The sequence below is a fragment of the Rhagoletis pomonella genome, unplaced genomic scaffold, assembly GCF_013731165.1.
Source record: "Rhagoletis pomonella isolate Grant_MI unplaced genomic scaffold, Rhpom_1.0 Rhpom_scaffold_00001, whole genome shotgun sequence".
In the NCBI taxonomy this organism is placed as follows: Eukaryota; Metazoa; Arthropoda; class Insecta; order Diptera; family Tephritidae; genus Rhagoletis; species Rhagoletis pomonella.
Window position 1 is genome coordinate 88522245 of NW_023458555.1, and position 13314 is coordinate 88535558.

The 13314-nt window shown below is 37.6% G+C and overlaps 1 protein-coding gene and 1 long non-coding RNA gene across 3 annotated transcripts in view; one reads left to right on the forward strand and one right to left on the reverse strand.

Moving 5' to 3' along the window:
- The first annotated feature begins 559 nt into the window (after nt 1-559).
- LOC118748584 (calcium/calmodulin-dependent protein kinase kinase 2-like) overlaps nt 560-13314 on the forward strand; it is a 42002-nt gene continuing 29247 nt past the window's right edge. Inside the window, exons 1-3 of one of the 2 annotated variants that reach the window (XM_036483127.1) lie at nt 560-1387; nt 2700-3034; nt 3195-4289. In XM_036483127.1, coding sequence (XP_036339020.1) covers nt 2780-3034; nt 3195-3485 — 546 coding nt within the window. In that variant the 5' untranslated portion in view covers nt 560-1387; nt 2700-2779 and the 3' untranslated portion in view covers nt 3486-4289. Of the gene's footprint in view, nt 1388-2699; nt 3035-3194; nt 4290-13314 lie in introns of those variants that run through there. The other variant, XM_036483135.1, reaches the window with a different exon arrangement.
- Nucleotides 3953-10050, reverse strand: LOC118748637. The gene is made up of 3 exons (XR_004994071.1): nt 9964-10050; nt 9214-9216; nt 3953-3964 (listed from the first exon to the last, which is right to left on the reverse strand). It is a non-coding gene; the product is annotated as an uncharacterized LOC118748637 (long non-coding RNA).

Sequence of the window (13314 nt, forward strand, 5' to 3'; positions counted from 1 at the left end):
ATAAGGTAAGACGTATTCTACGTCAAAATGGACCCGATAGGTGGCTCCTGAGCCGATTTATTTCAATTTGCATATAAGCCTATGAATGCCTGCTTTGGTTTCACCATCTACTATCTATATATTAATACGCTAACGAAATCCCATACAAATTTATTCCTCCCTACTGCTCCTATGTTTCTCAACCAATTTGAATGATTCTTCTTTTGTTCGAAAGGTATTTCAAAGGGGAGGTGCGCATTTTGTTTGTTTTTTCAGTAGGTGGGGTAGGAGTGGAGTTGTTCCGAAAAACTTCATTTATGGTCCGATTTATTTATTTATTTTATTTATTTAAATATATAAAATAAATAAATAAATATGCCGCGACACTTAAAGAATTGAATACAGGTGAAAAAGAAACACTTTCTTTAATGGGCTGCGCCAAAGGCAACTAAATTTATGAGTCAGTATCGCACCGATTCCAGTTTTTTTTTTGGAAATGCACCGTTCGTGGAGAGGGGGGTGAGTAAATGATCTTTCTGTATTTATGACTTTTGCTTTTCTTCTCTAGGCCCATGTCACCATGACTTTTTTCCGCCTGACTCCATACAGTAGAAACACTGCGTGCTGCGACTACCGTTTCCGGACGGAGCAGACATTGTTGGGTTTGCGGATGACATCGCGTTACTAGTAGCAGCTAGGCAAATTCAAGGGGTCAAAGAAGGCAAACACCGCGATCAAAGCGGTGATAAAATATCTGGAAAGCGTATGTTTATCTATCGCAGCTGAAAAAACGGAGGCGATCGTCATAAGTAGCAGCAAAAAAACCTGATACCGCAACCCAATCCTCACGCCAGCTAAAATACCTGGGGGTGATAATAGACGAAAAGCTCAGCTCTGGTCAACACGCAGAAAACATGACCCAAAAAGCATGAAAGGTATACGGAGTGCTATCAAGAATGCTGCCTAACGTCGGCGGCCCTAGGGGCGGTAAACGCGCACTACTGGAAACGGTATTACTATGTGCGGCCCCAATCTTTGCAAAATCTTTGGAAGTGAAGGTCTACAAAAAACCGTACTAGGCTGTATACAGACTCAGTGCTCTCAGAGTGCGTATAAGATGAAGTCGGACGATGCAGCAATGTTAATTGCTGGTATGACCCTATCGACTTATCAACCGTAGAAAGAGCGAGAGTTTACCACAGAAGGAAGTAAGGCGATGCTGATGTTCTGGCAATTACCGCACAGGAAAAGGGTGAATCGATGAGAGAATGGTAGGTGCATTGGGAAAACTCAACAGATAGAAGGTGGACATAAACCCTCATCCCTAGTATTGGAAAATGGGTGAACAGAAAGCATTGGGACTTATACTTCCACTTAACGCAGTTTTTAACTGGCCACAGCTGCTTCCGTAAGTATTGAACAGCTTTGGCTTGGTTGATTCACCTCTGTGTCCGGAATGCAACGTAGACGAGCACGTTCTGTTTGAAAGTGTTCATACAGCAAGCTTTTTCAGAAGCGCTTTAGAGCTGAAAGCAAAGCAGTTTTGTTAAAATTAAAGCAGTTTTTGATTTTAAAATTTCTACTTAATTTTTCAGTTCATGGCACCGCTGCAAACAAGATATCAAAATATTTTAATAAAAACCAGTTTTGCAACTAATCTTTTGAATAAAATTCAGTAAATATTTTTGCCGCTTTTCATTGACGGTAAGTTTTGTGATATCTTTGCACTTAACCTTAACTTTTCTTTGAGTTGTGAGAATAACCAGCACAACAAAGCTCCGCTCCAGCCGAAATCCTTCACCACTTGCTCCTTTGAATATAACTAAACACTTTTTACAGCTTACCTCAGTACTTTTGTCAATAGTAAGTGAACATTTACTTTCTTCGAGAATGTATTGTTTGATTTCTAAGAAAAATTTCAATAAGGCGAACTAAATTTTTGCCTCTGTTGAGCCGCATTTTAAGTCTATGCTTGGGAATTGTTAACTCTTTGCGCAACTTCGTATCCTTCTCAAACATTGGATATTTCTCTCTGCTAGCGACATCCGGTTAAAGCGCTGGTTACACCTACGCGTAACATGAGTACTTCATCAGATCTGCGCAATTTCCTGTGAAGTTGTTCGGATACATACATTGGGGCATATTCATAGTCCAAATAAAGTCGATTATAAAGTTAGTTGCTGCTATTCCATTAAAAGTTATGACAAAAAGCAGCAACTAACTGTAATGCCGATTTTATTTAGGCTAGGAATACGCGTTCTTCGGTTATATATTCCCAACTAAATCATGGAGTACTGGAACTGACTAACTGATTACACTGAACAGCTGATTTTGGGAGATTATGCGCTCTATGCGGATTATAATTACACCCCTCCTTCACATGCCCTGCACTGTAATGTTAGTACAACCAAGCGCTTAAGGCTAACTCTAGAATCGTTACTCTTCGTTTATGTGAAAATTTGACCGGGTTTGCCTATTTATGTTGCATATGGTGTTGCTCAGACGCCCATAAGTTTACTACGATCGTAGAAAAGTGCCAACGCTAAAGTGCAACCAGTGAAAGCATCTTATTTGTTTATATAAACATGTTAATAGTGTATACATATGTATATACTTTAGGAAATTGAATCGACACCAAAAATCTACCTCAAGTACATATTTACACTTAGCTTTTAACCATTTGTAATATTTTTGTTTTGATAAATGTGATTTCCTTTCAGGTGAACTTCATAACCGTCTAAATGCAAATGTGATAACAGCGCAGTAGTTCAGACAACGCTTAAGTCAATCATACCCTACTATGGAGAAATCAACGTCAAATGCAAATGAATGCTCAGTTAATTCTCTTAGCCACTTTATTACATCGAAACACCAGTGTCTTGAATCGCGTTCAATATATTCAAATCCACCTTATACTCCGTATACAAATCCCTATTATAGTCCTCGAAGTAATAGACGTCGACCTCCTTTAAGAGAATCTCGTCGTGTTTCAATAGAGCAATCAGGGAGCTTTTTACAACTAAACCAATACAAACTTATGGATCAAATTGGTCAGGTAAGTTAACACATCTAATCAAATGTTGACCGACTAGATTTCTTCTTCTGCGGGGAATTTAAGTGTAAATGGGAGTTAAATGTTTATGTACTTAGTATTTTTTTGTTGAAATTTTACTGGGAAACCCTTTCATTTACTTTTGTATCTTTTATTTAATCAGCTAGTTATGAATGCACATATGCGTCGAGAGGGACTTCGCCTGCCAACGCGTGCACAGATCGCAAGGCTAGCTCGGAAAGTAAAAACGATCGGCAGGGCAAATTGTAGTCAGCATAATAGTGAGATTGTGTGTGTGAGAATCACTAGCCAGCAAGACCAACCTAACCCAGCAAAAGCTTTAAACTTTTTGGGAAGTACTTATTTCTGTATCAAAGGATTAACACAATACAAGTCGCCTCAAGACAATTTTCGCTTATCCATTGCATTACCTCCAATGACATGCAAATGTTAAAATAATGCGTTCTGTAAATTAAAAGGTAAGCGGTTACTCTCGAAAAGTGGTTCCCCAATTTGGTTTATGCTGGGAGCGTATTCTCCCATACATTTACAATAAAAACCAACAGATTTACTTATTAGCGATACATATATGCCGTTCCTTGCGTTATATAACACGTTATTAATCGCATATTAATATTTGATTGAAAAGAAACAATAACAAATGGGATAATATAATAGCGAATTCTATGTAAAAGAAAGAGAAAACTGCTCACATGGAAAACGATTATGCGTTAGATTTCTCCAGGAGCCCTATGTTAAATGATGGAAAGTTTTTGAATTTCTTACATAAACTTTTTGTAGTACAAAGCGTATATAACGCGGGTTTTGACTGGGTTGTTGGCCAATATGCCAGTGTCAGCAGATCAACTCTTTTCCGATAATAACTCATATGAAGGATTTGGGTATTGGAATTTATTGTAGAATATTCTTCTTCTTCTTCTTGATTGGTGGTATAACCGCTTAATTGCTTTTTCTCAAGCACATTATAGCACACAAGTAGTCCTTTCAGATAGCTGGTGCAAATCAGAAACACCTAGTTCGGATTATAAAGCGTTCTCATTGAGCCACAAGCTCGAGTTTTTGGGCCATTTTGGAGTTTAACGCTTAACTCTACTCTTAAACTCGGAGTTTACCTTACAAACAATTTCGTTAAACTCTCCTTAAACACCACTTTTATTTGGAGTTTATGCGAATGCAACCCTTTTTTCTGGCCGAATTTGGTTTGTATCTTTGATAATCAAAACCTGCAACCAACTTATGCCATGTTCTGACCGACATCGAAAACATGTTTTCGTTGCTAAAACTGGTTTTCGACCTAAAACTTGTGTTTTCGTCCATGTAAAATCTGTCAAACGAAAACCAGTTTTCGCTGAAAACTACTTGAAAACTCACGTTCCACTCATTCCAATCGGTGTCTTCACTAGTTTTTCGATTATTTATCGAAGTGGAAGTCATATTTTTCATATTTAATACGCCATTTAGGATTTATTGTTAATTGGCTGGCCAAAGTAATATAAGAATGAAAGTAAGAGGTTGCTAATGAAAAGAAAATGAGGGAAAATCATTTTGGTTTGGTTTTGGCGTAGCGAAATTGTAATCAGAGGATGTAAGAAATGTCAACGAAAACGCTAACAGCCGGTGTGAACAGTCTTCAGCCCACCATCCCAAAACTCGTTTTCAAAGTGTTCTCGTTGTCGGTAAGAACATGGTATTACCGACAGTTAGTCTGTTCCCGTACTGCAGGATTTTATCAGAAATAGTCCGAGGTCGTTCCGTGCACATAAGTGTAGAATATCAACAATCTAGCTATGCAAAAATCAATAATATGGCTCGATACAACTTCTTGTGCTGATTTCAAAAATCTAGCTATGCAAAAGACAAAAATATGGCTCGATAGAACTTTTTGTGATGATCAACCCTACCAAAATTATCTGGCGGAAGTAAAATATAAAGAAGATATCAATAGTTAAAGTTCAATTTTTTGATTTTTTAAATATTAATATCTTCTGAACAACATAACCTATTAAAAAACGAATGACGTCGAAATAAAGGTAATTAATTTGTCTTTCATCTATGTATATAACTTGTATACTTCTTTATATTTTTAGTCCAGAAATACTAAAAAAAATTTATTTATTTTTTAAATGGCGTTTATACACAATTTATTTTATAACTGGTTATCGTAAATACGTCGCATAAAAGGTATTAAAATTACGTTGAAATGAGCATAATCTTTTAAGTAGTTTCCGAGATATTAACACATAAGAAATAGAAAAGTTGAACTTTAACCTCTTTTACTGGTGTGTTTTTTTGCCACAAATATTTTGATATCGTTGAAATCAGCGTAAACAGTTCTATCGATCGATTCTCATTTCGTGTTTTTTTTATAGCTAAACGGTTGATACTCTAGACTTATGTGTGTGTGTTAAATCCTGTAGTCCGCGAACAGACTAAATGAGAAAAAGAAAAAGTAAATAAAAAAATTTCATATTAAACTCTGAGTTTCTTACACACCCCCAAATGCGAACACTTGACAGTTGTTCATAAACTCAAAACGTTAAACTCGAGTAAGTGGCTCAATGAGAGCGTAATATAAATCTATCTTCCCATGATCTTTCCAACGAAAACAATGTCTTCCTTCTCTTCTGCTACCCCGAGTGGGTACTGGAGCGAATACTGGCAGGGCTGGAGCATTTGCATCCATTCGTATGCCATGACCTGGCCAGCATAGCTCCTGTATTATAAATCGCAGAACTGTGCCAATGTCGTTTTAATACTCCTACAGCTGAGAGCTCGATCACCTCGGGTACTTGCCGTCACAAGTAAGTAAAGTGCCACGCGTTTTCCGTAGAATCTTTCTCTCTAACACTCCCGCCTCATATGTCGTCGCACACGCTTCTTGGCCATACATCACGAGGGGCCTGATGAGAGACTTTTGAGTGTGATTTTGGTCGCCGCACAGAGGAGTATTTAAAGCAGGAATGTGCTAGGTATCCGATAGATATCCGGAATCCTGCTTGTCCGGCCGTTTTTCTGTTATCCGCCTATCCGGCCGGATACTAACTAAAATCACGCCTTATTTCCGGATTTCTGTTGCAGAAGTTTCAATTTAAAAATCGAGTTCAGATTTTTTTTTTGCATTTTTATAATCAAAACTAATAGTATTTAATTAGTAATTATAGTTATAAATATTCAACCTATTTCTGCTTTCAACATAAATGCCACCCGATGCACGGAACTCTCCTTTTGAGTACACTAAGCAAGGTGGTGGCAGAGATTATTTATTGCCAGTGTAAACAAAATTATAAATTGTTTGCGACTATTCTTCCACCAAATTAAAGGATCTTCTTTTCTAGCTATAAAGGGTAGCTGTAAATATTTCACCTTTTCTAAATCGCTGCCTACCCATTGTCTACCCATCGTTTGGCTATTTATATCACTACAAAACCTGGATCAGCTTTAGAGCCGTTGGCGATTTCCTCGAAGCATTGCCAAATATCCTGGTGAGCTCGCTTTCACTAGAGTTCGGCCTTTTTCATATGAGCTTTGCTTCCAACTTGGTGCGCCTAAAAGAGCGTCTGGTTGGTGTTATTTGACAGGTACGTCGCATCCCCAGATGTGACTGGGACTTCGGCCGACGTGCTGTTCGTACTATTTATCGGGGCCTATTCGTGGCTTGTGCCACTTTCGGGTCCGCTTTTTGGTACGAGCCAGCTATGTCTGTTGTGGGGTGCCAGAAGTTTCTACCATGCCAAAGGACATTGTTGCAAGCTTGCCCACCGGTGTGTCGCACTGTTTCGACGAACGCACTGCAGGTGCTTATGGTGGAGCCTCCCTCTTGACCTGGTGGTCATAGCGGGAGTTATGACCTTCAGATTGAGAAGGGGTGTGGGAATATCGAATTTTACGGAGTGGATATCGGGCGGTGACTTGCAAACGGTTGCTGCAGGATAGACTTGCCGGTATGTGCCAGGATCCTTGGGACAGTAGCCCCAATGGTCGTATCACGTAGCGATTCATTCCGAGTATTGGGTTTGTGAGAGAGAATCCGGAATTCAGGCTTTGTCAGAGTTTGGGTTTTGTCTCAACAGGGCACGTTCTTGTTAATGCATTTTTGCACAAGAGGAACCACCGTGGATCTGAGGGATGAGCGTGGAGCAGATTTTAAGGATGTTGAACACGTGCTCTGTGAATTTCAGGAATACACGGTCGTGAGGAATGTGGACAGCATGGGGGTAAAACGGTTGGACAGCGACAAATTTCGGGGACTTTGTCCGAGATGTATTTAGGAGGCGTAAACGAGCAAAGTAATCTGTGGGTTGATGGTCACCACTGACCGGGACCAGAGACTTTATTATGGTACCACGGGGAATAGGAGCCCCCAGAATTTACTATGGCCGGTTATTGGGTACGGTCCTACGTAGGGTATCGTGTTGGTTGTCGCTCAATACGCAAATGCGAGTAGAGTTGATATTTGTTGGCTCGATTTGAAGTTGCATTGCAACCGGATGCCGGACCCATAGCTCAGCAGAGGCTACGATAGGTCTCGAACCCTACCAAGATAGTTAGTGACACCCAGACGCTCGCAAGTCAGGGTGCTGATCTTCACATTGATTTGATCCGTGTGTGTTTGAGCGCCGTGAGATTTGAGAGTGGGTCGTCTTCGGCAAGTACTCACGTTAAACCTCCGACACATCAATTGGTTTCCATGCTAACTGATTTATATTTTCGAATTAGTTCACCATCAACCCTACTCTTAGATCTACTGATGTCAGAAAAAACGACAAAAATGAAACATTACAATACGGAAAGCGTGACGATATGTAAGAACGCACAATAGTTAGAAAATCCATAACATTTTAAAATAAGAGTGGCAACCACCGTAACCTAACCTAATCTAAAATAAAAATACACCGACCGCGCGTTTTTGCTTAGCGGCATTCATTGTTGTTTATCTTTTGTCTTTGACGTTTCTCCTCTATTTCTAATCGATAATCGGGGAAACTAATATAACAATATTGTGAAATTTACTAAGGGCAGCAGCTTACCAGATATCCGATCGGATATCCGAATCCGGCTCTTGTTTTTTACTAGGTACCCGGAATCCGGTTATCCGGCAAAATTTCTATCCGGCACATCCCTAATCGGAGGTTTGCCATTGCCTGCCGAGGGACGACCGCTGTTAAGAAAAAACATTTTTTCTATATTTTTGCGATGTTGCTTTCACCAGGGTTTGAACCCAGGTGCTGCGGAGTGGAAGCAGGCACTGCTTACCACTACACTACAGCGGCCGACAATAGCAATTACGCGGCTGAAAAATTAGAAAGCTGAGGGAGCTGACAGCTTGCCAGCTAAACTATTCAAGTACGGCGGCGAGGAGCTGATAATGTGCATGCACCAACTCTTATGCAGAATAACGCTAGCCCGAAGACTGGAATTCAACTATGCTCTGCCCAATCCATAAGGGCGACCCTGCCACTCGCGCCAACTGCCGCGGAATCAGCCTTCTAAAGACAGGTTATAAGCTCTTATATTACGTTCAAATTGGCCCCATTTAACTTGTTAAATGAAAAAGAGCTTTTTGGAAAACGCAATCGTCCACATTGAACATTTGGAGTTAACTTTGACGGTTGTTCGATTACGAATAAAAATTCAAAAAAAAAAATATTCCAAATCAAGTTTTTGTGTTTCAATTTGTTTTGTGCGAATGTCTGCTTCATGATATTAACGCAAACGGATAACTTAGAGACTTCAAAATGTTTAGTTCGTATGCACTATTTTTCTCTGCGTTCGATGAGACCTCTTGGGAAATAACTAATTACGGCCTTGGCCCCTTTTTTGGCGGGCAGACATGCATACAATTTTAATATTTTTTGATAATTTTTAATATTTTTCAGAATATAATTTTTTTGAACGTTGGCGTGTCAAATGAAAGCTTTTGGGTCTTTCTGATTGATCGGAGCAGAAAGCTTTCTGATACAACTCTGCGCCGAATTGGTTTTCAAACGAGTTTAATGATTTAACTGGTTCAATTTTCCAACAACAATTGCATGCGATTTAACTTGTTTATGAACAAATTTTGCTCATTTAACTGGTTCAAGCCCATTTAACAAGTTTAGCTCGTCAATTTGAACGTAGTATTGTCGAGCGTATTGTGTGAAAGGCTGAAGGCCACCGTCAACGAACTGATGGTGCCTTATCAGTGTGGCTCCAGGCCTGGAAAATCCATAATACACCAGGCATTCCCAATACGCCAAATCTTGCAAACAACCAGCGGGAAAAGATCGACACCATCTATTTTCCGCCTTCAAAGCTGTTTTCAACAGCACCAACAGGAGTTACCTATCAGCCCCAATGTCTTTATTTGGTCTGCGAAAAGGGGATATCTTCTTCAGGCTTGGTCACAGTGAGGGAGGGGGCTTAGGTTTTTATCGCGTAGTCAATATCCTTTAAGAAAATACAGCGTTTTTTCGAGATACATTCAAATATGGCGCGCAATGTTGGGCGTTTTTTAAACTCACAGGACTTCTGTTTCTATAAATAAAGTTCTGGCTACGATATATTTTGACATAAGTTTTACCTTGACAATATTTTTTCGGAGCTCGGAGATATTTGCGTTTAGTTTCGTGAAATCGGCTGTACATACACCGATTCTATTAAAAGAAAACGTGGGACGTAAATCATTGTCATCTTGAAATAAACGTCACGAGAGACGAGAAAAATAAAAGCCGCATAAAATTATTATTAAAATATGTAAATCATTTCAGTCTTAAAATAAATGTCTCACGAGACGAGACGAAATAAAAGTCCCACATAATTATTATGAGAAGACTTAAATTATTTCCGTCTTGATATAAACGTCCGCGAGACGAAAAAAAAGTAAAAGTCCCATATAATTATTATGAGAGGACGGAAGTAATTTACATCTCAACATAATCGTCCCGCGAGATGAAAACAACTTTTCCATTGTTCAGTAATAATTATAGAGCAATATTTAATTTTATTTCTTATAATCGTTATGGTCTGAAAAGAATATATAAAAAAACTTCTCCCTGCGCCAGGGATTGAACCGCGGACCTCAGTAATACCACGCCAGTGCTCTGCTCTGTCGGCCATTGCGACTGTTGGAGCGCCGCGAGCAAAATGGCATACTTATGCTTTTCACGGGAGATGATTGGCAAACGACCTCATAAACTGGTATGATGCTACTGGTATTTCTACTAGTAGATGCCGATGCATAGCCTGACAATTTACATCTCGTAGGACATCGCCTTGTTAAAAATAGCAGTCGCTAACAAGGATGGAACGTGAACTAGTTGGGCTGAAAGGCAAACTGATATTATTCTAATTCACAACTGGTAGCTTCCCTGCAGCGTTTATAAACGCATGTATGTGTACGTGTATGTATACGTGCCCTGCAGTGAAACCCCATACTAGTCTGGAAAAATACCAGTTTACAACCAGAATTTCCTGACTGAAACCGAACTAGTTGGAAAATGACCAGACTTGTACCAAGTACAAAACTATTTATTCATCCCCTGTTTTATTTTACTTCGACAGTTTAATACAATAAAGTACACAAAATATTATAACTTTTATTTGGGTATATTGTAAACCATTAAATCGAGTACGTATTCAATTATACCAGACCTGTTAAATAATGATTAATATTCATAATGATTATTTATTAAAGCATGTTTTTTGGATAACCGTTTAATGATTAAATATCGATATTACCACCCTTTTTATGATTAATAATTAATTACTTAAAAAAAGTGTTAATTAAATCATTAATTTTAATTAGATCATTAATTAGTTATTTTTGATAATTTTCAATTATTTTTGACTTTTTTTAATTACACGATTAATATAATTATTTGTTAATTTCTATTATCAATCAACAAGCCGAACAATGGATAAAAATTAAGAATATTTAATAACTGCTTGAATTATTTATTTATTTTATTCTTATCAAAATCTCAAATTTTAAACATTAATTATTACCTTTATAAATTTTTAAAACGAATGTACTGAAATGTGCAAAGTTAATGAATTTAATTTATTTTTATGATCACTTTTATTTCTATTTCAGTTCACTCAAAAATGAACTAAAGTATTCATTTTATTTTTAACTAAAATGTTTTCTTTTGCGTATTCAATATTATTAAAAGAGATAAAAATATAGTATTTATTGTACCTGAAACCTTTTACTTTTAATAACATTTCATGAAAAATGCATTTAAATTTATGTTCGAAAGTTTGGAATATTTATGTGTTTATTTTTGCTTTTAATACTCAAAAAATTTAACACTATATATTGGCAAATCTAATGCTGCTAAATAAAAATGTGTAATATATTAAAGTGCACTTAATCAAAAGTTTTTTATTGTATATTCATGAATTCATTTCATTTTTTGACTCCCAAAGTAGTGGTTTTGGTCCATAATTGGACTAGCATTTTTCTGCCTATTTTGAACTAGTATGAGACTGGTATATCTGACAATTGCCATCTCGTAGAACACCCCCATGTTAAAAATACTAGTTGATTGCATGGAAAAAAGATAGTTGGCTTACTAGTTGGGCATGTGGTTCATATTAGTTGTGAGGTAGTTTACAAACTAGTACATTTGACTACAGGAAGTGTCTTAATTGTCACTCAAAACAATGGTCGTGTCATTTGTTTTAGAATTTCTATTCAAAATAAGATCTCATTCTTTTTTAGAGTTACTCTGTGAGGACGTAAACTTATTGCGATAAAAGTTATCACGTTGCAAACGGCCTCCTTTTTTTTATTTTCCTACCTGAATCGCAATAAAGACTACGAAGTTTATTATTGGCCGCAAGTTACTGCACTTATTAATCCATGGTTTTAATTTTATTTCAGATTTACGTGGGATAAACAAATAGCTTGCAGCCTTTATATGTTGTTTTAGAATATCTAAAAAGACGCTATATGCTTTGGATATGTTGTTCTCATCATAAACCTTGTCCCATGACTCGAATCTCAGCCTTGCGTTCAGAAAAGCAAAATAAGTTTTAGTTATGCTGGAAGTAGCCATTCTTCTTGTATTACGGTTCTGACAAACTTTACTTATCTTTAAACCGGTCATCGTATGGTCTGAGATTTCGACTGGATGTATTACAACTAAAGCACCAAAAAACATGATCAAGACAGGTGCCAGAGATATAACGCATTGATTCATATATGAGATTTTTCTATCTATTTTTAACTAGTATGAGACTGGTATATATTTCTGACCGAAATCTGGCAATTGCCATCTCGTAGGACATCCGCATGTTAAAAATACCAGTTGATTGCATGGAAAAAAATTGTTGGCTGACTAGTTGGTCATGGGGGGGTGAAATAACACAATCGGAAATAACGCAAAATTTGCTTTATTTCACTTTTAAATAGGAAATAATTCGAAAATCTGAGTTTTGCTTTATTTCCAACAAAGGTTGTAAATAAAACAAATTTTGCCTTATTTCCCATTGCTTATACTATTTGTAACAAAAACAGTTTACTGACAGAAGGAAAAATAACTTTGTTTATTCCAAAAATACAATTAAACAAAACATGTGATGGGATGAATTCTATGAAGAAAGTAATATTCACAAAATATTCTAACTTATGAAAAGTCTAACAAAATATAGGAAAAGAGTCGTCTTTAATAACTGCTCAACAAATTGGGCATAGCGCTTTTGTATGAATTTTATCTGCATACTTTTCAATATGTTGAAAACATTGCTGGGAAACCTTAAAATGTTTGCATGGAACCATGGCGAAATAAATAGGTGAAATAATAAAACAGCTTTCTCGATTTATTTTCTGCCATTCGGCTGCCTTATAGTCAAATTTTAAAGGCTTGTTCGCAGCATATAACACAGAGAATATTGTTTTGAGTTTTATCTTCAGTTAAAATTTCTGCATTATCATCAGTGGTTTCACCATATCCGAAATGTGTATTTCGCTTACGAAGACGAAGCGAACATGTGGTACGAAGTAGTTATGTAAAAATATTTAAAATTTTACGCGACGGCGCGTGGTGACGCAAAATTGTGTACCCTCCAGTACTGCTGGAGTCAATCGCTACTTTTGAACCGCTACTGCACCGACTCGTAGGTAAGTAGCTACTCTATTAACCCGTGGTAGTGCACATGGTAGTGCAGAGTCGAACCAGTCGTAAGTAGAATAGCGAAAAACTACGACAGAGGGCGCGCAAAAATCACGCAAGCGACTACTTTAGTAACTCCCGGTAGTGCAGAGAGAGCCGATGGTGACT